A 26827-nucleotide genomic window follows, 5' to 3' on the forward strand; every position below is an offset into this window, starting at 1 on the left:
CATCTTAGACTACTAATATACTACTACGTATATAAATATACATATTATATTACATACATACTACTACATAGCAGCACTTTAGACTTTATGCAGCTTTTACCATACTAGATTACTGCGGAAACTCTCCACTCACCATCCACTTCTTAAACCAGCTGGCTTTGACATCCAGCAAGGTGAGGAGATGGACGGGCTCCAGAGGTCTCTCTGTTTCCCCTGAAGAGGAGGCACCATGTTGGGGCTGGGAGGACCTCTCTGTTCCCCCTGAGGAGGAGGCACCATGTTGGGGCTGGGAGGACCTCTCTGTTCCCCTGAGGAGGAGGCACCATGTTGGGGCTGGGAGGACCTCTCTGTTCCCCCTGAAGATGCACCATGTTGGGGCTGGGAGGACCTCTCTGTTCCCCCTGAAGAGGAGGCACCATGTTGGGGCTGGGAGGACCTCTCTGTTCCCCCTGAAGAGGAGGCACCATGTTGGGGCTGGGAGGACCTCTCTGTTCCCCCTGAAGAGGAGGCACCATGTTGGGGCTGGGAGGACCTCTCTGTTCCCCCTGAGGAGGAGGCACCATGTTGGGGCTGGGAGGACCTCTCTGTTCCCCCTGAAGATGCACCATGTTGGGGCTGGGAGGACCTCTCTGTTCCCCCTGAGGAGGCACCATGTTGGGGCTGGGAGGACCTCTCTGTTCCCCTGAGGAGGCACCATGTTGGGGCTGGGAGGACCTCTCTGTTCCCCCTGAGGAGGCACCGTGTTGGGGCTGGGAGGACCTCTCTGTTCCCCCTGAGGAGGAGGCACCATGTTGGGGCTGGGAGGACCTCTCTGTTCCCCCTGAGGAGGCACCGTGTTGGGGCTGGGAGGACCTCTCTGTTCCCCCTGAGGAGGAGGCACCATGTTGGGGCTGGGAGGACCTCTCTGTTCCCCCTGAGGAGGCACCGTGTTGGGGCTGGGAGGAGGACAGCAGTGCCAGGGTGCTTTCTATGATCTCCTCCATGTACCTGGAAATTAAATTAAATTTGATTCAATATGATTTGAGTGATTCGATTCGATTCGATTCGATTCGATTCGATTCGATTCGATTCAATTCAATTCAAAATATTTCAATTAAAAAAGCTCACTTACTTCTCCGGGTGTCGGATCCAAAAGGTCGTGACCTCTTTTTGGAACTCGTTCATCAGGCGGATCTGGAGAAAGACCGAAAAAACCACCAGATGAAAGTGTGTGTGTGTGTGTGTGTGTGTGTGTGTGTGTGTGTGTGTGTGTGTGTGTGTGTTTGTGTGTGGGCGGTGCGCGACGGCTCCGCTGTTGCGCTCAATAACATCATTACAGATCCGCTCGTCCATGCGCGCGCGACCTACGCGTTGGATGACGGCGCGCAACAGGAGCTGTCCGTCAAAACTGCGAGAGCCTCAATATTGAGAATGAAGCGATCTCAGAGTGCCCAGCATTGGACCAGCTTAAGCCTGCAAGGAAAACTGGCTCATCTACCCTCTGCAAATCACTCTCTGTCTCACTCTATCCTCTCAAACACCACCATTGGAGAGGACATTCTCATATTTACCATCAAGACGCCTACAAGTTCTGCCTACAAAATACAACTTGGCAACCTGGTATCCATCCCAACATGAACCACACTGCATTCTCCATCCACATCCAACCCCAAGCAATAAAGAGACAATGGCACACATCCTCAATGGCTGTAGCTTTTACAGAGGACTGTATATTGCCAGGCATGACCGGCTGGTTGATCTAATCTCTAGCAACATCAGAGAAGTACAGGACTTAACATCTAAAATGTATTTGCACAGCACTGTTAATCCACACTGGTTTGAACACAATTCCACTGATGAGAACATTTTCTGTAATATTCCAAATGCTCCAGATATTATTTTTATTAATGAAACAAGTAAATCAGTTGTCATCTTTGAAATAGGCTGTTCTTTTGATCTGTACATGGACATTTGCTTCACATCCAAACTCATAAAATATCAACCCTTGGTGTATCAAGTCACTTGGCTATAACTGCCAATTCATTGTGCTCGTGTTTGGAAGTCTGGGGCATGTCCACAGACTTGTGCTCCGTGGATTGCAACTTGGATGACTGCAGAAGATCGCTGCAAAAAGACTGGCCAAATATTGCTAAGTCTCTGCAGTGATCGGCAGCCTCTCTATTTGGAAGAGGCGATGCTTTGTCTATCCTTGAGTGGACTATTACATTCTCATATACTGTTGACTGGTGCTAGACCATAATCATTGCATTTCATATTACTGTGAGTTAATCATACTGCATATGGTGTCTGGTTATGCCTTCATTTGAAACCCTCCTCAAAAATGTTTGGATCTGTTATGCTACTGTTTGTTGTAGATCCAAATAAAAGTATTCAAATGTGCGTGCGTGCGTTAGGGCATTACACAATTAGTCGACTATTCAACTAGTCCACTAGTAAATCCACTAGTCGACCTTGTTGGTACTAGTTGTTTTTTCTCGATTTTGTAGGCCTCAAGATCAGGTAGATTATAGTTATAGTCACCAATGGGTTTTTTTGAGTGGTGTAAACCACTCCTACAACTGGCTTTGTTAGTCTGTCTGTCTGTGCTCAAAAAATGAGCATGGTTGCTACGGTCACCCAGTTCACCCGGGTGTGATTTCATTACATCAGACCACAGCTGATCAGGCTATATAAGACCTTACACCACTCAGTTCACACGGGTGTGATTCTTTTTACATATTAGGTAGTTAAACAACTAGTCGACTAGTAAACTAGGCAACTAGTCAACTAGTAAAAAGGACTAGAAGTGAATGCCCTAGTGTGTGTGTGTGTGTGCGTGCGTGTGTGCGTGTGTGAGTGCGTGCGACCATGTGTGCGACCATGCGTGCACATATACCTGTTTGAGCAGACAGCAGATGGTGTGTGTGTTCACGTCAACGGTAGACGACCCCGTTGGAAAGGTCAACCTGTGAGACGTGAAGTTGCGCCGGACGCTCTGAGCTGCAACGCACAGGAAAACCGTTGTTGGTGACCACCGCTCCGGTGGTGAGGTGACCACCGCTCCGGTGGTGAGGTGACCACCGCTCCGGTGGTGAGGTGACCACCTCTCCGGTGGTGAGGTGACCACATTGATATCTTATTGATTTCAGCTGTTTACAATTCCAAACACGCTCATGCAGATCATGAGCTCATGCTCAAACATGCTTAGTTTGTAAAGTTAACATAACTAAATCCATTTGAAATGAAATGAAATGGTTATGGTTTCCAATTAAAAAAAATTGCCAATTTGATTTCAGTATTTCAATTCAAACGACAATATTATGCAACGTGGCCCTCTGGAGTGAGTGTGTAACTATAGTGGCCCTCTGGAGTGAGTGTGGAACTATAGTGGCCCTCTGGAGTGAGTGTGGAACTATAGTGGCCCTCTGGAGTGAGTGTGGAACTATAGTGGCCCTCTGGAGTGAGTGTGGAACTATAGTGGCCGTCTGGAGTGAGTGTGGAACTATAGTGGCCCTCTGGAGTGAATGTGGAAATATAGTGGCCGTCTGGAGTGAGTGTGGAAATATAGTGGCCCTCTGGAGTGAGTGTGGAACTATAGTGGCCCTCTGGAGTGAGTGTGGAACTATAGTGGCCCTCTGGAGTGAGTGTGGAACTATAGTGGCCCTCTGGAGTGAGTGTGGAACTATAGTGGCTCTCTGGAGTGAATGTGGAAATATAGTGGGACTCTGGAGTGAGTGTGGAACTATAGTGGCCCTCTGGAGTGAGTGTGTAACTATAGAGGCCCTCTGGAGTGAGTGTGGAACTATAGTGGCCCTCTGCAGTGAGTGTGGAACTATAGTGGCCCTCTGGAGTGAGTGTGGAAATATAGTGGCCCTCTGGAGTGAGTGTGGAACTATAGTGGCCCTCTGGAGTGAGTGTGGAACTATAGTGGCCCTCTGGAGTGAGTGTGGAACTATAGTGGCCCTCTGGAGTGAGTGTGGAACTATAGTGGCCCTCTGGAGTGAGTGTGGAACTATAGTGGCCCTCTGGAGTGAGTGTGGAACTATAGTGGCCCTCTGGAGTGAGTGTGGAACTATAGTGGCCCTCTGGAGTGAGTGTGGAACTATAGTAGCCATCTGGAGTGAGTGTGGAACTATAGTGGCCCTCTGGAGTGAGTGTGGAACTATAGTGGCCCTCTGGAGTGAGTGTGGAACTATAGTGGCCCTCTGGAGTGAATGTGGAAATATAGTGGACGTCTGGAGTGAGTGTGGAAATATAGTGGCCCTCTGGAGTGAATGTGGAAATATAGTGGCCCTCTGGAGTGAGTGTGGAACTATAGTGGCCCTCTGGAGTGAGTGTGGAACTATAGTGGCCCTCTGGAGTGAGTGTGGAACTATAGTGGCCCTCTGGAGTGAGTGTGGAACTATAGTGGCCCTCTGGAGTGAGTGTGGAACTATAGTGGCCTTCTGGAGTGAGTGTGGAACTATAGTGGCCCTCTGGAGTGAGTGTGGACATACAGTGGCCCTCTGGAGTGAGTGTGGAACTATAGTGGCCCTCTGGAGTGAGTGTGGAACTATAGTGGCCCTCTGGAGTGAGTGTGGAACTATAGTGGCCCTCTGGAGTGAGTGTGGAACTATAGTGGCCCTCTGGAGTGAGTGTGGAACTATAGTGGCCCTCTGGAGTGAGTGTGGAACTATAGTGGCCCTCTGGAGTGAGTGTGGAACTATAGTGGCCTTCTGGAGTGAGTGTGGAACTATAGTGGCCCTCTGGAGTGAGTGTGGACATACAGTGGCCCTCTGGAGTGAGTGTGGAACTATAGTGGCCCTCTGGAGTGAGTGTGGAACTATAGTGGCCCTCTGGAGTGAGTGTGGAACTATAGTGGCCCTCTGGAGTGAGTGTGGAACTATAGTGGCCCTCTGGAGTGAGTGTGGAACTATAGTGGCCCTCTGGAGTGAGTGTGGAACTATAGTGTTAGGGGCAGAGAAGGAGGGGTTAGGGGCAGAACAGGCGGGGTTAGGGGTGGGGCCATGGCAGAGGAGGATGGCAGGGAAATGGCAGAGGAAGGAGTGGCTACTGCAGAAGGGGAGGGGCCAGTACTCACGGACAGGGCGGGGTCGGGGTCACTCAGCGGCGGTAACTATAGTGGCCCTCTGGAGTGAGTGTGGAACTATAGTGGCCCTCTGGAGTGAGTGTGGAACTATAGTGGCCCTCTGGAGTGAGTGTTGAACTATAGTGGCCTTCTGGAGTGAGTGTGGAACTATAGTGGCCCTCTGGAGTGAGTGTGGACATACAGTGGCCCTCTGGAGTGAGTGTGGAACTATAGTGGCCCTGTGGAGTGAGTGTGGAACTATAGTGGCCCTCTGGAGTGAGTGTGGAACTATAGTGGCCCTCTGGAGTGAGTGTGGAACTATAGTGGCCCTCTGGAGTGAGTGTGGAACTATAGTGGCCCTCTGGAGTGAGTGTGGAACTATAGTGGCCCTCTGGAGTGAGTGTGGAACTAAAGTGGCCCTCTGGAGTGAGTGTGGAACTATAGTGTTAGGGGCAGAACAGGCGGGGTTAGGGGTGGGGCCATGGCAGAGGAGGATGGCAGGGAAATGGCAGAGGAAGGAGTGGCTACTGCAGAAGGGGAGGGGCCAGTACTCACGGACAGGGCGGGGTCGGGGTCACTCAGCGGCGGTAACTATAGTGGCCCTCTGGAGTGAGTGTGGAACTATAGTGGCCCTCTGGAGTGAGTGTGGAACTATAGTGGCCCTCTGGAGTGAGTGTGGAACTATAGTGGCCCTCTGGAGTGAGTGTGGAACTATAGTGGCCCTCTGGAGTGAGTGTGGAACTATAGTGGCCTTCTGGAGTGAGTGTGGAACTATAGTGGCCCTCTGGAGTGAGTGTGGACATACAGTGGCCCTCTGGAGTGAGTGTGGAACTATAGTGGCCCTCTGGAGTGAGTGTGGAACTATAGTGGCCCTCTGGAGTGAGTGTGGAACTATAGTGGTCCTCTGGAGTGAGTGTGGAACTATAGTGGCCCTCTGGAGTGAGTGTGGAACTATAGTGGCCCTCTGGAGTGAGTGTGGAACTATAGTGGCCCTCTGGAGTGAGTGTGGAACTATAGTGGCCCTCTGGAGTGAGTGTGGAACTATAGTGGCCCTCTGGAGTGAGTGTGGAACTATAGCGGCCCTCTGGAGTGAGTGTGGAAATATAGTGGCCCTCTGGAGTGAGTGTGGAACTATAGTGGCCTTCTGGAGTGAGTGTGGAACTATAGTGGCCCTCTGGAGTGAGTGTGGACATACAGTGGCCCTCTGGAGTGAGTGTGGAACTATAGTGGCCCTCTGGAGTGAGTGTGGAACTATAGTGGCCCTCTGGAGTGAGTGTGGTACTATAGTGGCCCTCTGGAGTGAGTGTGGAACTATAGTGGCCCTCTGGAGTGAGTGTGGAACTATAGTGGCCCTCTGGAGTGAGTGTGGAACTATAGTGTTAGGGGCAGAGAAGGAGGGGTTAGGGGCAGAACAGGCGGGGTTAGGGGTGGGGCCATGGCAGAGGAGGATGGCAGGGAAATGGCAGAGGAAGGAGTGGCTACTGCAGAAGGGGAGGGGCCAGTACTCACGGACAGGGCGGGGTCGGGGTCACTCAGCGGCGGTAACTATAGTGGCCCTCTGGAGTGAGTGTGGAACTATAGTGGCCCTCTGGAGTGAGTGTGGAACTATAGTGGCCCTCTGGAGTGAGTGTTGAACTATAGTGGCCTTCTGGAGTGAGTGTGGAACTATAGTGGCCCTCTGGAGTGAGTGTGGACATACAGTGGCCCTCTGGAGTGAGTGTGGAACTATAGTGGCCCTCTGGAGTGAGTGTGGAACTATAGTGGCCCTCTGGAGTGAGTGTGGAACTATAGTGGCCCTCTGGAGTGAGTGTGGAACTATAGAGGCCCTCTGGAGTGAGTGTGGAACTATAGTGGCCCTCTGGAGTGAGTGTGGAACTATAGTGGCCCTCTGGAGTGAGTGTGGAACTATAGTGGCCCTCTGGAGTGAGTGTGGAACTATAGTGTTAGGGGCAGAACAGGCGGGGTTAGGGGTGGGGCCATGGCAGAGGAGGATGGCAGGGAAATGGCAGAGGAAGGAGTGGCTACTGCAGAAGGGGAGGGGCCAGTACTCACGGACAGGGCGGGGTCGGGGTCACTCAGCGGCGGTAACTATAGTGGCCCTCTGGAGTGAGTGTGGAACTATAGTGGCCCTCTGGAGTGAGTGTGGAACTATAGTGGCCCTCTGGAGTGAGTGTGGAACTATAGTGGCCCTCTGGAGTGAGTGTGGAACTATAGTGGCCCTCTGGAGTGAGTGTGGAACTATAGTGGCCTTCTGGAGTGAGTGTGGAACTATAGTGGCCCTCTGGAGTGAGTGTGGACATACAGTGGCCCTCTGGAGTGAGTGTGGAACTATAGTGGCCCTCTGGAGTGAGTGTGGAACTATAGTGGCCCTCTGGAGTGAGTGTGGAACTATAGTGGCCCTCTGGAGTGAGTGTGGAACTATAGTGGCCCTCTGGAGTGAGTGTGGAACTATAGTGGCCCTCTGGAGTGAGTGTGGAACTATAGTGGCCCTCTGGAGTGAGTGTGGAACTATAGTGGCCCTCTGGAGTGAGTGTGGAACTATAGCGGCCCTCTGGAGTGAGTGTGGAAATATAGTGGCCCTCTGGAGTGAGTGTGGAACTATAGCGGCCCTCTGGAGTGAGTGTGGAACTATAGCGGCCCTCTGGAGTGAGTGTGGAACTATAGCGGCCCTCTGGAGTGAGTGTGGAACTATAGCGGCCCTCTGGAGTGAGTGTGGAACTATAGTGGCCCTCTGGAGTGAGTGTGGAACTATAGTGGCCCTCTGGAGTGAGTGTGGAACTATAGTGGCCCTCTGGAGTGAGTGTGGAACTATAGTGGCCCTCTGGAGTGAGTGTGGAACTATAGTGGCCCTCTGGAGTGAGTGTGGAAATATAGTGGCCCTCTGGAGTGAGTGTGGAACAATATAGCGGCCCTCTGGAGTGAGTGTGGAACTATAGCGGCCCTCTGGAGTGAGTGTGGAACTATAGTGGCCCTCTGGAGTGAGTGTGGAACTATAGTGGCCCTCTGGAGTGAGTGTGGAACTATAGTGGCCCTCTGGAGTGAGTGTGGAACTATAGTGGCCCTCTGGAGTGAGTGTGGAACTATAGTGGCCCTCTGGAGTGAGTGTGGAACTATAGCGGCCCTCTGGAGTGAGTGTGGAACTATAGTGGCCCTCTGGAGTGAGTGTGGAACTATAGTGGCCCTCTGGAGTGAGTGTGGAACTATAGTGGCCCTCTGGAGTGAGTGTGGAACTATAGTGGCCCTCTGGAGTGAGTGTGGAACTATAGTGGCCCTCTGGAGTGAGTGTGGAACTATAGTGGCCCTCTGGAGTGAGTGTGGAACTATAGTGGCCCTCTGGAGTGAGTGTGGAACTATAGTGGCCCTCTGGAGTGAGTGTGGAACTATAGTGGCCCTCTGGAGTGAGTGTGGAACTATAGTGGCCCTCTGGAGTGAGTGTGGAACTATAGCGGCCCTCTGGAGTGAGTGTGGAACTATAGCGGCCCTCTGGAGTGAGTGTGGAACTATAGCGGCCCTCTGGAGTGAGTGTGGAACTATAGCGGCCCTCTGGAGTGAGTGTGGAACTATAGTGGCCCTCTGGAGTGAGTGTGGAACTATAGTGGCCCTCTGGAGTGAGTGTGGAACTATAGTGGCCCTCTGGAGTGAGTGTGGAACTATAGTGGCCCTCTGGATTGAGTGTGGAACTATAGTGGCCCTCTGGAGTGAGTGTGGAAATATAGTGGCCCTCTGGAGTGAGTGTGGAACTATAGTGGCCCTCTGGAGTGAGTGTGGAACTATAGTGGCCCTCTGGAGTGAGTGTGGAACTATAGTGGCCCTCTGGAGTGAGTGTGGAACTATAGTGGCCCTCTGGAGTGAGTGTGGAACTATAGTGGCCCTCTGGAGTGAGTGTGGAACTATAGTGGCCCTCTGGAGTGAGTGTGGAACTATAGTGGCCCTCTGGAGTGAGTGTGGAACTATAGCGGCCCTCTGGAGTGAGTGTGGAACTATAGCGGCCCTCTGGAGTGAGTGTGGAACTATAGCGGCCCTCTGGAGTGAGTGTGGAACTATAGCGGCCCTCTGGAGTGAGTGTGGAACTATAGCGGCCCTCTGGAGTGAGTGTGGAACTATAGTGGCCCTCTGGAGTGAGTGTGGAACTATAGTGGCCCTCTGGAGTGAGTGTGGAACTATAGTGGCCCTCTGGAGTGAGTGTGGAACTATAGTGGCCCTCGCCATCGTCAAAGTTGCCCGTCCCTGGACTAGAGCGTACCTAGACTTCTGTATACCTGGTTTCTGGTTATAGGACTGTCTTACCTAGACTGCTGTAGATCTCTCTGGTGACGTTCAGAGGAGACGAGGAGAAGGTTTTGGAGAAGAAGCGGAGGACTTTATCCTGCGGGACAAAGAAGCATAACAGATGACGTACCGTGTGGCATGTGAAGGTACTGCATGTATATATCAATACAGTACTGTGGGCAGGTTAAGAACATTGTGTCTGACCCCTCCCATGTACTATACCCAGAGTATCGGCTAATGCCATCGGGTAGGAGGTACGAGGTCCATGCGTGCAAATATAATAGGTACAGGCATTCCTTTGTCCCTCTGTCAATCACACTCCTTAAAACACCAAAAGGGGTTCCCGCCCAGAATGGGTTAACAGAGTCCTTGCAGAGGGCAGACAGGGTAGGGGTCGAAGGTTAACAGAGTCCTTGCAGAGGGCAGACAGGGTAGGGGTCGAAGGTTAACAGAGTCCTTGCAGAGGGCAGACAGGGTAGGGGTCGAAGGTTAACAGAGTCCTTGCAGAGGGCAGACAGGGTAGGGGTCGAAGGTTAACAGAGTCCTTGCAGAGGGCAGACACAAGGGGCCAGTGAGGCTCATCAACGTTGAAGCACTGGGCCCTAGTGGTAAGAGGAGGGACTACAGGCGGACCCGTGGATTCATGACCGGGAAACCACGTGCAGCTGGGCTTTAACATCGAGCGCTCGGTTGCACTTCCGCATTTGACCACCACATTTTGGTGGTCAAATGCGGAAGTAGACGTTCTGAGACTGTTCTTCCGGGTGCTTCAAAACGCCACTGAGCGACTTCAACTGACATGAATAGCGGGGGGGGGCGGAGCTTCGCGCCAGTTTAGTCTCTATCCTTCTTTATACTCTATGGACAGACAGGGTAGGGGTCGAAGGTTAACAGAGTCCTTGCAGAGGGCAGACAGGGTAGGGGTCGAAGGTTAACAGAGTCCTTGCAGAGGGCAGACAGGATAGGGGTCGAAGGTTAACAGAGTCCTTGCAGAGGGCAGACAGGGTAGGGGTCGAAGGTTAACAGAGTCCTTGCAGAGGGCAGACAGGGTAGGGGTCGAAGGTTAACAGAGTCCTTGCAGAGGGCAGACAGGATAGGGGTCGAAGGTTAACAGAGTCCTTGCAGAGGGCAGACAGGGTAGGGGTCGAAGGTTAACAGAGTCCTTGCAGAGGGCAGACAGGGTAGGGGTCGAAGGTTAACAGAGTCGTTGCAGAGGGCAGACAGGGTAGGGGTCGAAGGTTAACAGAGTCCTTGCAGAGGGCAGACAGGGTAGGGGTCGAAGGTTATGAGGTGAGGATGTTCTTCACCTTTTTGCACTAGGTATGTTGGTGTGTGTGGTGTTTAAATGTTGTACGGGTCACTGTATTGTACTGTACTGTACTGTACTGTACTGTACTGTACTGTACTGTATGCTGCAGGGCGGGTCCTGCATGGACCAGCTAATGGGGATCCATCAGAATAAATCTGAATAAATAAATCCTTGGGGTCCATAATGACAAATTTCTCCTTCGGGAGACAAAAATAAAGAAACCTTGAACCTTGTGTGGTACGTGAAGGTACTGTGTGTATATATATATCAATAAAGTACTGTGTGGTACGTGAAGGTACTGTGTGTATATATCAATAAAGTACTGTGTGGTACGTGAAGGTACTGTGTATATATATATATCAATAAAGTACTGTGTGGTACGTGAAGGTACTGTGTGTATATATCAATAAAGTACTGTGTGGTACGTGAAGGTACTGTGTGTATATATCAATAAAGTACTGTGTGGTACGTGAAGGTACTGTGTGTATATATATCAATAAAGTACTGTGTGGTACGTGAAGGTACTGTGTGTATATATATATCAATAAAGTACTGTGTGGTACGTGAAGGTACTGTGTATATATATCAATAAAGTACTGTGTGGTACGTGAAGGTACTGTGTATATATATCAATAAAGTACTGTGTGGTACGTGAAGGTACTGTGTGTATATATCAATAAAGTACTGTGTGGTACATGAAGGTACTGTGTGTATATATATCAATAATATATATCAATAAAGTACTGTGTGGTACGTGAAGGTACTGTGTATATATATCAATAATATATATCAATAAAGTACTGTGTGGTACGTGAAGGTACTGTGTGTATATATATATCAATAGAGTACTGTGTGGTACGTGAAGGTACTGTGTATATATCAATAAAGTACTGTGTGGTATGTGAAGGTACTGTGTATATATATCAATAAAGTACTGTGTGGTACGTGAAGGTACTGTGTATATATATCAATAAAGTACTGTGTGGTACGTGAAGGTACTGTGTATATATCAATAAAGTACTGTGTGGTACGTGAAGGTACTGTGTATATATATCAATAAAGTACTGTGTGGTACGTGAAGGTACTGTGTGTATATATATCAATAAAGTACTGTGTGGTACGTGAAGGTACTGTGTGTATATATATCAATAAAGTACTGTGTGGTACGTGAAGGTACTGTGTATATATATCAATAAAGTACTGTGTGGTACGTGAAGGTACTGTGTGTATATATATCAATAAAGTACTGTGTGGTACGTGAAGGTACTGTGTGTATATATATCAATAAAGTACTGTGTGTATCAATAAAGTACTGTGTGTATCAATAAAGTACTGTGTGCATATTTGAATAAAGTACTGGCATGTGAAGGTATGCGTTTAGCTCCCGCGTATCTTTAAGGCGCTCTGCTAAATGCCTACAAACAGCACACTGTTGGAAGGTGGGGTTAGGGGTGGGGCCATGACAGAAGGGGAGGGGTTAGGGGCAGAAGGGGAGGGGTTAGGGGCAGGGCCATGACATAAGGGGAGGGGTTAGGGGCAGGGCCATGACAGAAGGGGAGGGGTTAGGGGCAGGGCCATTGCATAAGGGGAGGGGTTAGGGGCAGGGCCATGACAGAAGGGGAGGGGTTAGGGGCAGGGCCATGGCAGAAGGGGAGGGGTTAGGGGCAGAAGGGGAGGGGTTAGGGGCAGGGCCATGACAGAAGGGGAGGGGTTAGGGGCAGGGCCATGGCAGAAGGGGAGGGGTTAGAAGCAGATGGGGAGGGGTTAGGGGCAGGGCCATGGCAGAAGGGGCAGGGGTAAGGGATAGGGTCATGGCAGAGAGGGCGGGGTTAGGGGCGGAGAAGGAGGGGTTAGGGACAGAGGGGGAGGGGTTAGGGGCAGAACAGGCGGGGTTAGGGGTGGGGCCATGGCAGAGGAGGATGGCAGGGAAATGGCAGAGGAAGGAGTGGCTACTGCAGAAGGGGAGGGGCCAGTACTCACGGACAGGGCGGGGTCGGGGTCACTCAGCGCGGCGGTAAGGTTCTCACTGAGCGCGCTCCAACTCTCATTGCTCAGCACGTCAGAAGGCGGAGCCTGACACAACGCCTGGAGCGCCTCCCAGCGCACCTGTAACCATAGCAACGACAATAACAACAACACATGTAACCATAACAACAATAATAACAACACCTGTAACCATAGCAATGATAATAATAACACTATTTGTGGTGCTGAACAGCAAATAAACATAGGTCCATGTAAATAAATGAGTTTAGGTGAGTTTAAGGTGATTATTATTGAGAAACGACATAAGTTGTAAAGTGCCCTCAGAATGACCTATATCTGCCCCAAATGGAAATCCCCAGGACCTCATTATAGAGGTGGTCATTAAACCCCCAGACAGGACCTCATTATAGAGGTGGTCATTAAACCCCCAGACAGGACCTCATTATAGAGGTGGACATTAAACCCCCAGACAGGACCTCATTATAGAGGTGGTAAACCCCCAGACAGGACCTCATTATAGAGGTGGTCATTAAACCCCCATACAGGACCTCATTATAGAGGTGGTCATTAAACCCCCAGACAGGACCTCATTATAGAGGTGGTAAACCCCCAGGCAGGACCTCATTATAGAGGTGGTAAACCCCCAGGCAGGACCTCATTATAGAGGTGGTCATTAAACCCCCAGGCAGGACCTCATTATAGAGGTGGTAAACCCCCAGGCAGGACCTCATTATAGAGGTGGTAAACCCCCAGACAGGACCTCATTATAGAGGTGGTCATTAAACCCCCAGACAGGACCTCATTATAGAGGTGGTAAACCCCCAGACAGGACCTCATTATAGAGGTGGTAAACCCCCATACAGGACCTCATTATAGAGGTGGTCATTAAACCCCCAGACAGGACCTCATTATAGAGGTGGTAAACCCCCAGGCAGGACCTCATTATAGAGGTGGTAAACCCCCAGACAGGACCTCATTATAGAGGTGGTAAACCCCCAGGCAGGACCTCATTATAGAGGTGGTCATAAAACCCCCAGACAGGACCTCATTATAGAGGTGGTAAACCCCCAGGCAGGACCTCATTATAGAGGTGGTAAACCCCCAGACAGGACCTCATTATAGAGGTGGTCATAAAACCCCCAGACAGGACCTCATTATAGAGGTGGTAAACCCCCAGGCAGGACCTCATTATAGAGGTGGTAAACCCCCAGACAGGACCTCATTATAGAGGTGGTCATTAAACCCCCAGACAGGACCTCATTATAGAGGTGGTAAACCCCCAGGCAGGACCTCATTATAGAGGTGGTAAACCCCCAGACAGGACCTCATTATAGAGGTGGTCATTAAACCCCCATACAGGACCTCATTATAGAGGTGGTCATTAAACCCCCAGACAGGACCTCATTATAGAGGTGGTAAACCCCCAGACAGGACCTCATTATCGAGGTGGTCATTAAACCCCTATACAGGACCTCATTATAGAGGTGGTAATTAAACCCCGACAGGACCTCATTATAGAGGTGGCAATTAAACCCCCAGACAGGACCTCATTATAGAGGTGGTAAACCCCCAGGCATGACCTCATTATAGAGGTGGTAATTAAACCCCGACAGGACCTCATTATAGAGGTGGCAATTAAACCCCCAGACAGGACCTCATTATAGAGGTGGTAATTAAACCCCCAGGCATGACCTCATTATAGAGGTGGTAATTAAACCCCCAGGCATGACCTCATTATAGAGGTGGTAAACCCCCAGACAGGACCTCATTATAGAGGTGGTAATTAAACCCCCATACAGGACCTCATTATAGAGGTGGTCATTAAACCCCCAGACAGGACCTCATTATAGAGGTGGTAATTAAACCCCCAGACAGGACCTCATTATAGAGGTGGTCATTAAACCCCCAGACAGGACCTCATTATAGAGGTGGTAATTAAACCCCCAGGCATGACCTCATTATAGAGGTGGTAATTAAACCCCCAGGCATGACCTCATTATAGAGGTGGTAAACCCCCAGACAGGACCTCATTATAGAGGTGGTAATTAAACCCCCATACAGGACCTCATTATAGAGGTGGTCATTAAACCCCCAGACAGGACCTCATTATAGAGGTGGTAAACCCCCAGACAGGACCTCATTATAGAGGTGGTAATTAAACCCCCAGACAGGACCTCATTATAGAGGTGGTCATTAAACCCCCAGACAGGACCTCATTATAGAGGTGGTCATTAAACCCCCAGGCAGGACCTCATTATATAGGTGGTCATTAAACCCCCAGGCAGGACCTCATTATAGAGGTGGTAAACCCCCAGACAGGACCTCATTATAGAGGTGGTAAACCCCCAGACAGGACCTCATTATAGAGGTGGTCATTAAACCCCCATACAGGACCTCATTATAGAGGTGGTCATTAAACCCCCAGGCAGGACCTCATTATAGAGGTGGTCATTAAACCCCCAGACAGGACCTCTTTATAGAGGTGGTAAACCCCCAGACAGGACCTCATTATAGAGGTGGTCATTAAACCCCCAGACAGGACCTCTTTATAGAGGTGGTAAACCCCCAGACAGGACCTCATTATAGAGGTGGTCATTAAACCCCCAGGCAAGACCTCATTATAGAGGTGGTCATTAAACCCCCAGACAGGACCTCATTATAGAGGTGGTCATTAAACCCCCAGACAGGACCTCATTATAGAGGTGGTAATTAAACCCCCAGACAGGACCTCATTATAGAGGTGGTCATTAAACCCCCAGACAGGACCTCATTATAGAGGTGGTAAACCCCCAGGCAGGACCTCATTATAGAGGTGGTAATTAAACCCCCAGACAGGACCTCATTATAGAGGTGGTAATTAAACCCCCAGGCATGACCTCATTATAGAGGTGGTAATTAAACCCCCAGACAGGACCTCATTATAGAGGTGGTAATTAAACCCCCAGACAGGACCTCATTATAGAGGTGGTCATTAAACCCCCAGACAGGACCTCATTATAGAGGTGGTCATTAAACCCCCAGACAGGACCTCATTATAGAGGTGGTCATTAAACCCCCAGACAGGACCTCATTATAGAGGTGGTAAACCCCCAGGCAGGACCTCATTATAGAGGTGGTAAACCCCCAGGCAGGACCTCATTATAGAGTGTCGCAGTCCCGCCCCCTCGAGAGACCCGGAAAATAAATCCCTGTTCTTTTTCCTCACTTTTCAGAAAGTATTTATTTATTGGGGACGACTGGGGTCCAGGTTGTATTAAATTAGTAAAACTACCTCTTTGGGTCGACTGGGGTCCAGGTTGTATTAAATTAGTATACAACTACGTCTTTGGGTCGACTGGGGTCCAGGTTGTATTAAATTAGTAAAACTACCTCTTTGGGTCGACTGGGGTCCAGGTTCTCAGCCAGGACTTGTAGCTGCTCTTGCTTGATGAACGCGTAACTCTGAAATAAATACATAACATAAATAAATATCACATTTGTATACATAGATTGAAACATTTCATCCTGCACATAATTAGCCCTTCGCCAAGTCCCTCCCCAACCCGTCCTTGTCCAATAGGCACGTAAGCAGCACTAAGTCCCTCCCCAACCCGTCCTTGTCCAATAGGCACGTTAGCAGCACTAAGTCCCTCCCCAGCCCGTCCTTGTCCAATAGGCACGTTAGCAGCACTAAGTCCCTCCCCAGCCCGTCCTTGTCCAATAGGCACGTTAGCAGCACTAAGTCCCTCCCCAGCCTGTCCTTGTCCAATAGGCACGTTAGCAGCACTAAGTCCCTCCCCAGCCCGTCCTTGTCCAATAGGCACGTTAGCAGCACTAAGTCCCTCCCCAGCCTGTCCTTGTCCAATAGGACACGTTAGCAGCACTAAGTCCCTCCCCAGCCTGTCCTTGTCCAATAGGACACGTTAGCAGCACTAAGTCCCTCCTCAGCCTGTCCTTGTCCAATAGGACACGTTAGCAGCACTAAGTCCCTCCCCAGCCCGTCCTTGTCCAATAGGACACGTTAGCAACGGTTACTAAGAGAGGAGTTATGCCACGCTTCCCTTCCCGCCCGTTGAGATCCATGTAAAATGACCGGGATTTCTCCGTATACATAATCGATCATTTCAGTAGCAAGAGCTTCAAAAATGTCTTCTAAATCTAGTCAACCAGGCCTGCATTTAGGGTATGCACTGGACAGGTGCACTGGACAGATGCACTGGACAGATGCACTGGACAGATGCACTGGACAGATGCACTGGACAGATGCACTGGACAGATGCACTGGACAGGTGCACTGGACAGATGCACTGGACAGATGCACTGTACAGATGCACTGGACAGGTGCACTGGACAGATGCACTAGACAGATGCACTGGACAGATGCACTGGACAGGTGCACTGGACAGGTGCACTGGACAGATGCACTGGACAGATGCACTGGACAGGTGCACTGGACAGGTGCACTGGACAGGTGCACTGGACAGATGCACTGGACAGATGCACTGGACAGATGCCCACTGGACAGATGCCCACTGGACAGATGCACTGGACAGATGCCCACTGGACAGGTGCACTGGACAGATGCACTGGACAGATGCCCACTGGACAGATGCCCACTGGACAGATGCACTGGACAGATGCACTGGACAGATGCACTGGACAGGTGCACTGGACAGATGCACTGGACAGATGCACTGGACAGGTGCACTGGACAGATGCACTGGACAGATGCACTGGACAGGTGCACTGTACAGGTGCACTGGACAGATGCACTGGACAGGTGCACTGGACAGATGCACTGGACAGGTGCACTGGACAGATGCACTGGACAGGTGCACTGGACAGATGCACTGGACAGGTGCACTGGACAGATGCACTGGACAGGTGCACTGGACAGATGCACTGGACAGGTGCACTGGACAGGTGCACTGGACAGGTGCACTGGACAGGTGCACTGGACAGGTGCACTGGACAGGTGCACTGGACAGGTGCACTGGACAGATGCACTGGACAGGTGCACTGGACAGATGCACTGGACACGTGCACTGGACAGGTGCACTGGACAGATGCACTGGACAGGTGCACTGGACAGGTGCACTGGACAGATGCACTGGACAGATGCACTGGACAGGTGCACTGGACAGGTGCACTGGACAGGTGCACTGGACAGGTGCACTGGACAGGTGCACTGGACAGGTGCACTGGACAGGTGCACTGGACAGATGCACTGGACAGGTGCACTGGACAGATGCACTGGACACGTGCACTGGACAGGTGCACTGGACAGATGCACTGGACAGGTGCACTGGACAGGTGCACTGGACAGATGCACTGGACAGATGCACTGGACAGGTGCACTGGACAGGTGCACTGGACAGATGCACTGGACAGATGCACTGGACAGGTGCACCTGTCCGGTGCACTGGACAGATGCACTGGACAGATGCACTGGACAGGTGCACTGGACAGGTGCACTGGACAGATGCACTGGACAGGTGCACTGGACAGGTGCACTGGACAGGTGCACCGGACAGGTGCACTGGACAGGTGCACTGGACAGGTGCACTGGACAGGTGCACTGGACAGGTGCACTGGACAGGTGCACTGGACAGATGCACTGGACAGGTGCACTGGACAGGTGCACTGGACAGATGCACTGGACAGATGCACTGGACAGGTGCACTGGACAGGTGCACTGGACAGGTGCACTGGACAGGTGCACTGGACAGGTGCACTGGACAGGTGCACTGGACAGATGTGCATGACAGTATGGCTCTTTAGTCCAGTTGTTCCCTGTTGTTGGTACCTGAGGGAGTTCCAGGGGGTCCGGGGACCCCCAGGGGTACCTGAGGGAGTTCCAGGGGGTCTACATGGCAGTTTGGAACCAAATGGACCCTTTTGGGTGTGTAACTCTGAGGGTGTACAAACATTTGTACACCCTCAGAGTTACATTAACATTGATTTTACAATATAAATCGGGGATCCCAGAGATAGAAATTCCATTAAATGGGGGGTCCGTAGACTAATTCATGTCAAACTGGGGGTCCTTGAAATTAAACGGGTTGAGAACCACTGCTAGAGCCGTCAAAATCTTTTCTTATGGGGGGCCTTTGCATATTTTTTAAAATGGGGGTCCGCGGGCTCATCAGTGTCAATTTGGGGGTTCCTTGACATGAAAAAGTTTGGGAACCACTGCTTTAGTCGACTGGTAACGTACGTCGCCAGGGGACTAGGGGTCCCGGGTTCTCCTCCCAGGCCGAGGCTACATTGGTGGCAGCGGTGTGTGTGTGGGTAACCTCTCCATGTGTGTTCCCGGGCGGCACAGACCTTAACCCTAGTAGTCGACGTGGCGTTCAGTCTGCCGGGGGTGGAGGTACCCCCAGTCAGTCGAGCCTATTGGCCATATTCAGACCGCAGCCATCCTGCCAGCAAGGTGCTACCTATAGGTGATACTTCCCATAGAGAGCCCATTCATCCAAACAGAAAAGTCCTCTCTAATTATATTAAACAACGTCAAAATCACCAACATTGCAGCTGTAGGGAAAGCTTGAATTATCCTCTTTCAATCTGTAAAGTGTTTGTTTCATAAAAATCCACCGTAGACATTTTATGAGCTACTGTACTTCCTGTCAAGAAATTCCTTGCATGTGATTTTTTTCTAAATGTTGGAGTTTGGAAGCACTTGTTGAATATCACTAACGGCCCATGCGTACCACCTGTTTTGAATGTGCACATAGTGCAGCAGGAGGTTGCTTTACGAGCGCTTCACACATTCAAGACACCTGTCTTGTGTCTGTCTTGTGCCTGTGTTTAATGGTCGCTCCAATGCATTTCCAATGGAAGCCCATATGGTTTGACCAAACATTTTGTTTGATGGGGGGGAGGGGGGCAGAACACATCCATCAAAGCTGTGTTCAGACACAAGTCAGGTGTCAGACACAAGGCAAGTGTCTTGAATGCAGCTCAGTAGGGGCATATGTCGACCCCGCCCGCTCACCTCTGCCCCACCCCCTCCTGGTGCTGCGGCCATCTTGGATCCTAAACACAATATAAACAATGGGAGAAGGGTGGGGCAGAGAAAGGCCCTTATTGTCTTAGTTTTGGTTCGACGAAATCAACACTCACCTGGTTGAAGGAGGAGTCGCTGTCGGAACAGTTGTCCATCATGATGGCCCCGCCCCCTGTAGCCCCTCCCCTCTGGTCTCTCCTCTCCTCTGATTGGTCCTCGTCGTGCTGGCTGACGAGAGACTCTACGACCACCGCCATGTTGGCCTTCAACGAGCCTAGCATCTGATGGTACCTGTACACGCATGCACGCACACACGCACGCACACGCACACACACGCACGCACTTTAGAAACAAGCCCAAATAAGGAACTACACTTTAGAAACAAGCCCAAATAAACAACTACACTTTAGAAACAAGCCCAAATAAACAACTGCACTTTAGAAACAAGCCCAAATAAACAACTACACTTTAGAAACAAGACCAAACTAGAAAGGTCGCAATTTTAAAAAATTGCAAAGTGTGGTTGCCGCAGTGGCTTACATATGCCCCTCCCACTGATATTGCCAGCCAATTACAATGTCGCGTCACCCCTGCGATTATGCGTAAGTAATTCTGAGGGGATTTATCCCCCAAAAAATCATGTTTTTGCGAAAAACGGTTACATTTCTCGCATTTGCGGCGCCCCCTATGGATGAAAATAGAATCGCTTTTGGTACTTGGTTGATTGAACCACCCGCGACATGTGATTCAAATTTGGGATGGATTGGACATTCCGTTCGTGATTTATGGATTTTTTTGTAAAATAGGCCCCTCCTACTATCTTCGGACGACGATTACGGCCGAACGATACGCATTACCAAAATTCTGCCGATGGTGTTTTAATCGGATAGGTCCAGAGATCCTGTGTGCTGAGTTTTTGTGAGATTTGGACAAAATCTGTAGGAGGAGGAGCCAAAAGTGTGTTTTGGAGAAAATTCAAAATGGCGGAAAATCTATCATGACGCAAATGGGCGTGGCCTATATGGGGAGATGCGTCATGACCCAAGGAATCCAGGGAAAAAATAATTTTGATTTTACGACCTACGGTTCAAGAGTTATAAGCCAAAACGTAAAGTGGGCTGTTATAGCGCCACCATGAGGCCGACCGATAACATTATAAGTTAATTAATTTTAGTAAGTATTACGAATTATCCCTCCAAGTTTTGTAACTATAGCCCTTACAGTCTCTGAGGAAAAAATACTTGAATGTGATTTTTCGCACTTTCCCATTCATGTCAATGGGGAAATTTAAATCACTAATAAATTCATATCAATTAAACTATAAAACATTTCTCTTAACAAAGTACAAGCTATCGATTCCCGATTTTTCCGGTCAATTTGACATATGGCTCAAGTGCGTACAGTCAAAACTGTGGGAGGAGTAGTAGTTTGAAATTTAGGGTTACTCTAGAAAGAAGTGGAACTAGAAAGGTCGCAATTTTAAAAAATTGCAAAGTGTGGTTGCCGCAGTGGCTTACATATGCCCCTCCCACTGATATTGCCAGCCAATTGCAATGTCGCGTCACCCCTGCGATCATGCGTAAGTAATTCGGAGGGGATTTATCCCCCCAAAAATCATGTTTTTGCGACAAACGGTTACATTTCTCGCATTTGCGGCGCCCCCTATGAATGAAAATAGAATTGCTTTTGGTACTTGGTTGATTGAACCACCCGCGACATGTGATTCAAATTTGGGATGGATCGGACATTTCGTTCGTGATTTATGGCATTTTTTGTGATATAGGCCCCTCCCACTAACTCCGGACGACGATTACGGCCGAACGATACGCACTACCAAAATTCTGCAGTTGGTGTTTTAATCGGATGGGTCCCGAGATCATGTGTGCCGATTTTTGTGAGATTTGGACAAAATCTGTAGGAGGAGGAGCCAAAAGTGTGTTTTGGAGAAAATTTCAAGTCCAAGTTTTGTAACTATAGCCCTTACAGTCTCTGAGGAAAAAATACTTGAATGTGATTTTTCGCACTTTCCCATTCATGTCAATGGGGAAATTTAAATCACTAATAAATTCATATCAATTAAACTATACAACATTTCTCTTAACAAAATACAAGCTATCGATTCCCGATGAAGCCGGTCAATTTGACATATGGCTCAAGTGCGTACAGTAAAAACTGTGGGAGGAGTAGTAGTTTGAAATTTAGGGTTACTATAGAAAGAATAATAAAGTGTTACGATTACAATAGTCTGGTTGCCCTGTTAGGGCAACCACACTAAAAAGTGTTACGATTACAATAGTCTGGTTGCCCTGTTAGGGCAACCACACTAACTAGAAAGGTCGCAATTTTAAAAAATTGCAAAGTGTGGTTGCCGCAGTGGCTTACATATGCCCCTCCCACTGATATTGCCAGCCAATTACGATGTCGCGTCACCCCTGCGATCATGCGTAAGTAATTCGGAGGGGATTTATCCCCCAAAAATCATGTTTTTGCGACAAACGGTTACATTTCTCGCATTTGCGGCGCCCCCTATGGATGAAAATATAATTACTTTTGGTACTTGGTTGATTGAACAACCCGCGACATGTGATTCAAATTTGGGATGGATCGGACATTCCGTTCGAGATTTATGGCCTTTTTTGTGATATAGGCCCCTCCTACTAACTTCGGACGAGGATTACGGCCGAACGATACGCATTACCAAAATTCTGCCGATGGTGTTTTAATCGGATATGTCGAGAGATCATGTGTGCTGATTTTTGTGAGATTTGGACAAAATATGTAGGAGGAGGAGCCAAAAGTGTGTTTTGGAGAAAATTCAAAATGGCGGAAAATCTATCATGACGCAAATGGGCGTGGCCTATATGGGGAGATGCGTCATAACCCAAGAAATCCAGTGACCTATGGTTCAAGAGTTATAAGCCAAAACGTAAAGTGGGCTGTTATAGCGCCACCATGAGGCCGACCGATAACATTATAAGTTAATTAATTTTAGTAATTATTATGAACCTCCCCTCCAAGTTTTGTAACTATAGCCCTTACAGTCTCTGAGGAAAAAATACTTGAATGTGATTTTTCGCACTTTCCCATTCATGTCAATGGGGAAATTTAAATCACTAATAAATTCATATCAATTAAACAATACAACATTTCTCTTAACAAAATACAAGCTATCGATTCCCGATGAAGCCGGTCAATTTGAGATATGGCTCAAGTGCGTACAGTCAAAACTGTGGGAGGAGTAGTAGTCTGAAGTTTAGGGTTACTCTAGAAAGAAAGTGTTACGATTACAATAGTCTGGTTGCCCTGTTAGGGCAACCACACTAATAAAGTGTTACAATTACAATAGTCTGGTTGCCCTGTTAGGGCAACCACACTAATAAACAACTACACTTTAGAAACAAGCCCAAATAAACAACTACACTTTAGAAACAAGCCCAAATAAACAACTACACTTTAGAAACAAGCCCAAATAAACAACTGCACTTTAGAAACAAGACCAAATAAACAACTACACTTTAGAAACAAGCCCAAATAAACAACTGCACTTTAGAAACAATCCCCAAAAAACAGCAACTAGCAACAATTACCAATACTTAGGAGCAAAAAAACAAGCAAAAAGTTGCTTATAATCAAGCAGACCTGGCAACACTGTGTGTACTCACTGCGGCGATGCTCTGGTCGTCCTGGTGATGGCGCTAATGAGCGCATCGTGGGCGGAGCACACGGCGTGTCCGTCGTCTCCCCTGGCACACTTCTCTGTCTCCGCCTCCACCACGACAGCCAATGAGCTCTCTACGTAGCGCCGCACGTACTTCACGAACTCATAGCTGTAGGAAACGAGAGAGTAACGCGTACTTAACACATTGACTGCTGCTGACGTATATACCTGTATACGTTTTATATCACTTCATATCCTGCTCCCATCTGGGAACTCACAGGCAGACTCGATGCTCCGGCCACCAAACGGCCTGGCCAATCAGCGGCAGCTAGAGGCGGAATCAAGTGATACACAGTCCTGCCTATATTTACATACTTGTGGTCGTTTTTATCGGTCATATTCACATACTTGTGGTCGTTTTTATCGGTCATATTCACATACTTGTGGTCGTTTTTATCGGTCATATTCACATACTTGTGGTAGTTTTTATCGGTCATATTCACATACTTGTGGTAGTTTTTATCGGTCATATTCACATACTTGTGGTAGTTTTTATCGGTCATATTCACATACTTGTGGTAGTTTTTATCGGTCATATTCACATACTTGTGGTAGTTTTTATCGGTCATATTCACATACTTGTGGTAGTTTTTATCGGTCATATTTACATACTTGTGGTAGTTTTTAATCGGTCATATTTACATACTTGTGGTAGTTTTTGTCGGTCTCTTCCAGGTGCAGCAGTATCTCTTCCGCTGACTGGACAGACGGGGCGCCAGCGAGGCGATCCTGAACGCTGTGCAGCAGCTGCCTGAGGAGAGCCGCGAGCTCCGCCTCCTCGTCCGACGACAGCCGAGACATGTCACTGCTGCCCCCTGCAGGATGGGAGCTGGGAGAAAGAAAACGGTCAGGGATAATGGGACGATGTGAACAATCACACCTCACAATTATTGTGTCAAAAATAATTGTGATTAACCCATTTAGACCCGAGGACGTTTCTACAAATGTCTTCATGACATGACAGTTTTCTGAAAAACATTCGAACATGTCATTCGTTCTCAAACATTTTCATATCAAGGACCCCCAAAAATATATGTATTTGCACCCATAGAGCCCTATTATAATTACAAATATAGCTGCAAGCAGCGATAAAGCGGGACCAAGATAGAAGAAGAACAATGCGCAATGAGAACAACACGCACAAATGAGGCCGACGAGCCGAGTTGTCGGTACCGGGATTTGAACTCGCAACCTTGTGGACCGAAGGCGGGAGCTCTACTGACTGACCTACACAGAGACAATCAGTGACTATATTGTAAACAGTAAAACCATGCAGTGATTTGGTAACAAGAAGGTGTGTCCTCATTTTAGGCATGTCTTGTGTGTGTGTGCGTGCGTGCGTGCGTGCGTGCGTGCGTGCCTGCCTGCCTGCCTGCCTGCCTGCCTGCCTGCCCCTGCCTGCCTGCCTGCCTGCCTGCCCCTGCCTGCCTGCGTGCGTGCGTGCGTGCGTGCGTGCGTGCGTGCGTGCGTGCGTGGCTGCATGCGTGTGTGTGTTAGGCAGACAATCGTTCATAACCATGGATTTGGATCGAAGATCATCTCTTTAGTTTTTGTGGTGTTTAACATAAGGTGGCTATTATCACACCAGTCTTTAAAGTTATTGATCTCACTGATATAGCCCACAGGGCGTTCAACAATATGTACAAATAATACTGACAAGCTGAGTTGTCAGTAGCTGGATTTGAACACACAACCTTGCGGTCCAAGGGCAAGAGCTCGACTGACTGAGCTACACGGAGACAATCAGTTACTCCATTGTTAACAGGAAAATCATTCAGTGTTAGTTCAGCATAAGTACTCAAACTTTAGTGTGTGTGTGTGTGTGTGTGCGTGCGCGCGCAATTTTCATTGGCTCATAAAAACTTCATTTTTTCACTTAGAAAAAATGTGCTACGATTATTTGTCCGTATATGTCCAAAGTTCACGTGTAGAAGTTTTCGTGCATTTTGAGCAAAGATTCTGGGAGACGTTACATTTTAACTGTTTTTCATATAATTCAAAATGGCGGGTGATCTAAAGGTCAGAGGTCAAAAGTCAGAACACGAAAGTTGTTCGGCATGAGGAGACACATATGTGTATCAAAGTGTCATTGCCAACGGTCAAACGGTTCATGAGATATGCACGTTCAAAGTTTGCAAGTTTGCAAGTTTTGCATCAATTGAGTGTTATAGCGCCACCATTTGGCCAATCATGATGGGATTCGCATAGTAAAGTGACATAAGCATGTGTGTGTATTAGAGGCAGAAGAATAATTTTCACAAAACAGCAATTTTCATTGGCTCATAAAAACTTCATTTTTTCACTTAACAAAAATGTGCTACGATTATTTGTCCGTATAGGTCCAAAGTTCACGTGTAGAAGTTTTCGTGCATTTTGAGCAAAGATTCTGGGAGGAGTTACATTTGAACTGTTTTTCAAATAATTCAAAATGGCGGGTGATCTAAAGGTCAGAGGTCAAAAGTCAGAACTCGGAAGTTGTTCGGCATGAGGAGACACATATGTGTATCAAAGTGTCATTGCCAACGGTCAAACGGTTCATGAGATATGCACGTTCAAAGTTTGCAAGTTTTGCAAGTTTTGCATCAATTGAGTGCTATAGCGCCACCATTTGGCCAATCATGATGGGCTTCGCATAGTCACCGTTTGGCATGGTCCTCTATCATGTTGACAAGTTTTGCGCAAACCGACTGCACGGTTCAGTCAGAACAGCTATTTTTGGCGGAAGGAGAATAAAATAAAGTACTGATCATATAATTCAAAATGGCGGGTGATCTAAAGGTCAGAGGTCAAAAGTCAGAACACGAAAGTTGTTCAGCACGAGGAGACGCATATGGGTATCAAAGTGTCATTGCCAACGGTCAAACGGTTCATGAGCTATGCACGTTCAAAGTTAGCATTTTAAATTGAGCGCTATAGCGCCACCATTTGGCCAATGGTCTTGGGCGTCGCATATTCACCGTTTGGCATGGCCCTCTACCAGATTACCGCGTTTCGCGAAAACCGACTGCACCATTCAGTCAGAACAGCTATTTTTGGCGGAAGAAGGAGAAGAAGAAGAAAAATAAACACAATAACAAAGAGTGACCAAAGTCACTGCGTGACTTCTTGGTCCCTAAATATAGCTGCAAGCAGCGATAAAGCGGGACCAAGATGGAAGAAGAACAATGCGCAATAAGAACAATATGCACAAATGAGACTGACGAGCTGAGTTGTCTGTACCCGGGTTTGAAACAACAACCTTGCGGTCCAAGGGCAAGAGCTCTACTGACTATAGGCTACACGGAGACAAGTTACTCCATTGTTAACAGGAAAATCATTCAGTGTTAGTTCAGCAGTACTCAAACTTTTAGAAATTAGCAGATCTACATGCTCATAACATGTCCCGGTACAGTACAGTACAGTACAGTACAGTACAGTACAGTACAGTACAGTACAGTACCATATGGTACGGTACAGCACAGTGTGGTACAGTACAGTACGGTATTACACATTGCACTTATTACACTATTA

At 48.6% G+C, this 26827-nt stretch overlaps 1 protein-coding gene across 1 annotated transcript in view; it reads right to left on the minus strand.

Moving 5' to 3' along the window:
* Positions 1 to 276: 276 nt before the first annotated feature.
* LOC306918410 (protein broad-minded-like) overlaps positions 277 to 26827 on the minus strand; it is a gene marked incomplete at its 3' end in the record, with an annotated part of 32749 nt that continues 6198 nt past the window's right edge. The window contains exons 2-10 of the mRNA XM_079531313.1: positions 23964 to 24146; positions 23262 to 23426; positions 19716 to 19890; positions 15981 to 16052; positions 12606 to 12731; positions 9335 to 9413; positions 2876 to 2979; positions 1112 to 1173; positions 277 to 987 (exon numbers count right to left, since the gene is read on the minus strand). Of these exons, the coding sequence (XP_079387439.1) occupies positions 277 to 987; positions 1112 to 1173; positions 2876 to 2979; positions 9335 to 9413; positions 12606 to 12731; positions 15981 to 16052; positions 19716 to 19890; positions 23262 to 23426; positions 23964 to 24118 (1649 nt within the window). The remainder of the gene's footprint in view (positions 988 to 1111; positions 1174 to 2875; positions 2980 to 9334; positions 9414 to 12605; positions 12732 to 15980; positions 16053 to 19715; positions 19891 to 23261; positions 23427 to 23963; positions 24147 to 26827) is intronic.

This window comes from Electrona antarctica (genome assembly GCF_951216825.1).
Source record: "Electrona antarctica genome assembly, contig: scaffold_509, whole genome shotgun sequence".
Lineage (NCBI taxonomy): Eukaryota > Metazoa > Chordata > Actinopteri > Myctophiformes > Myctophidae > Electrona > Electrona antarctica.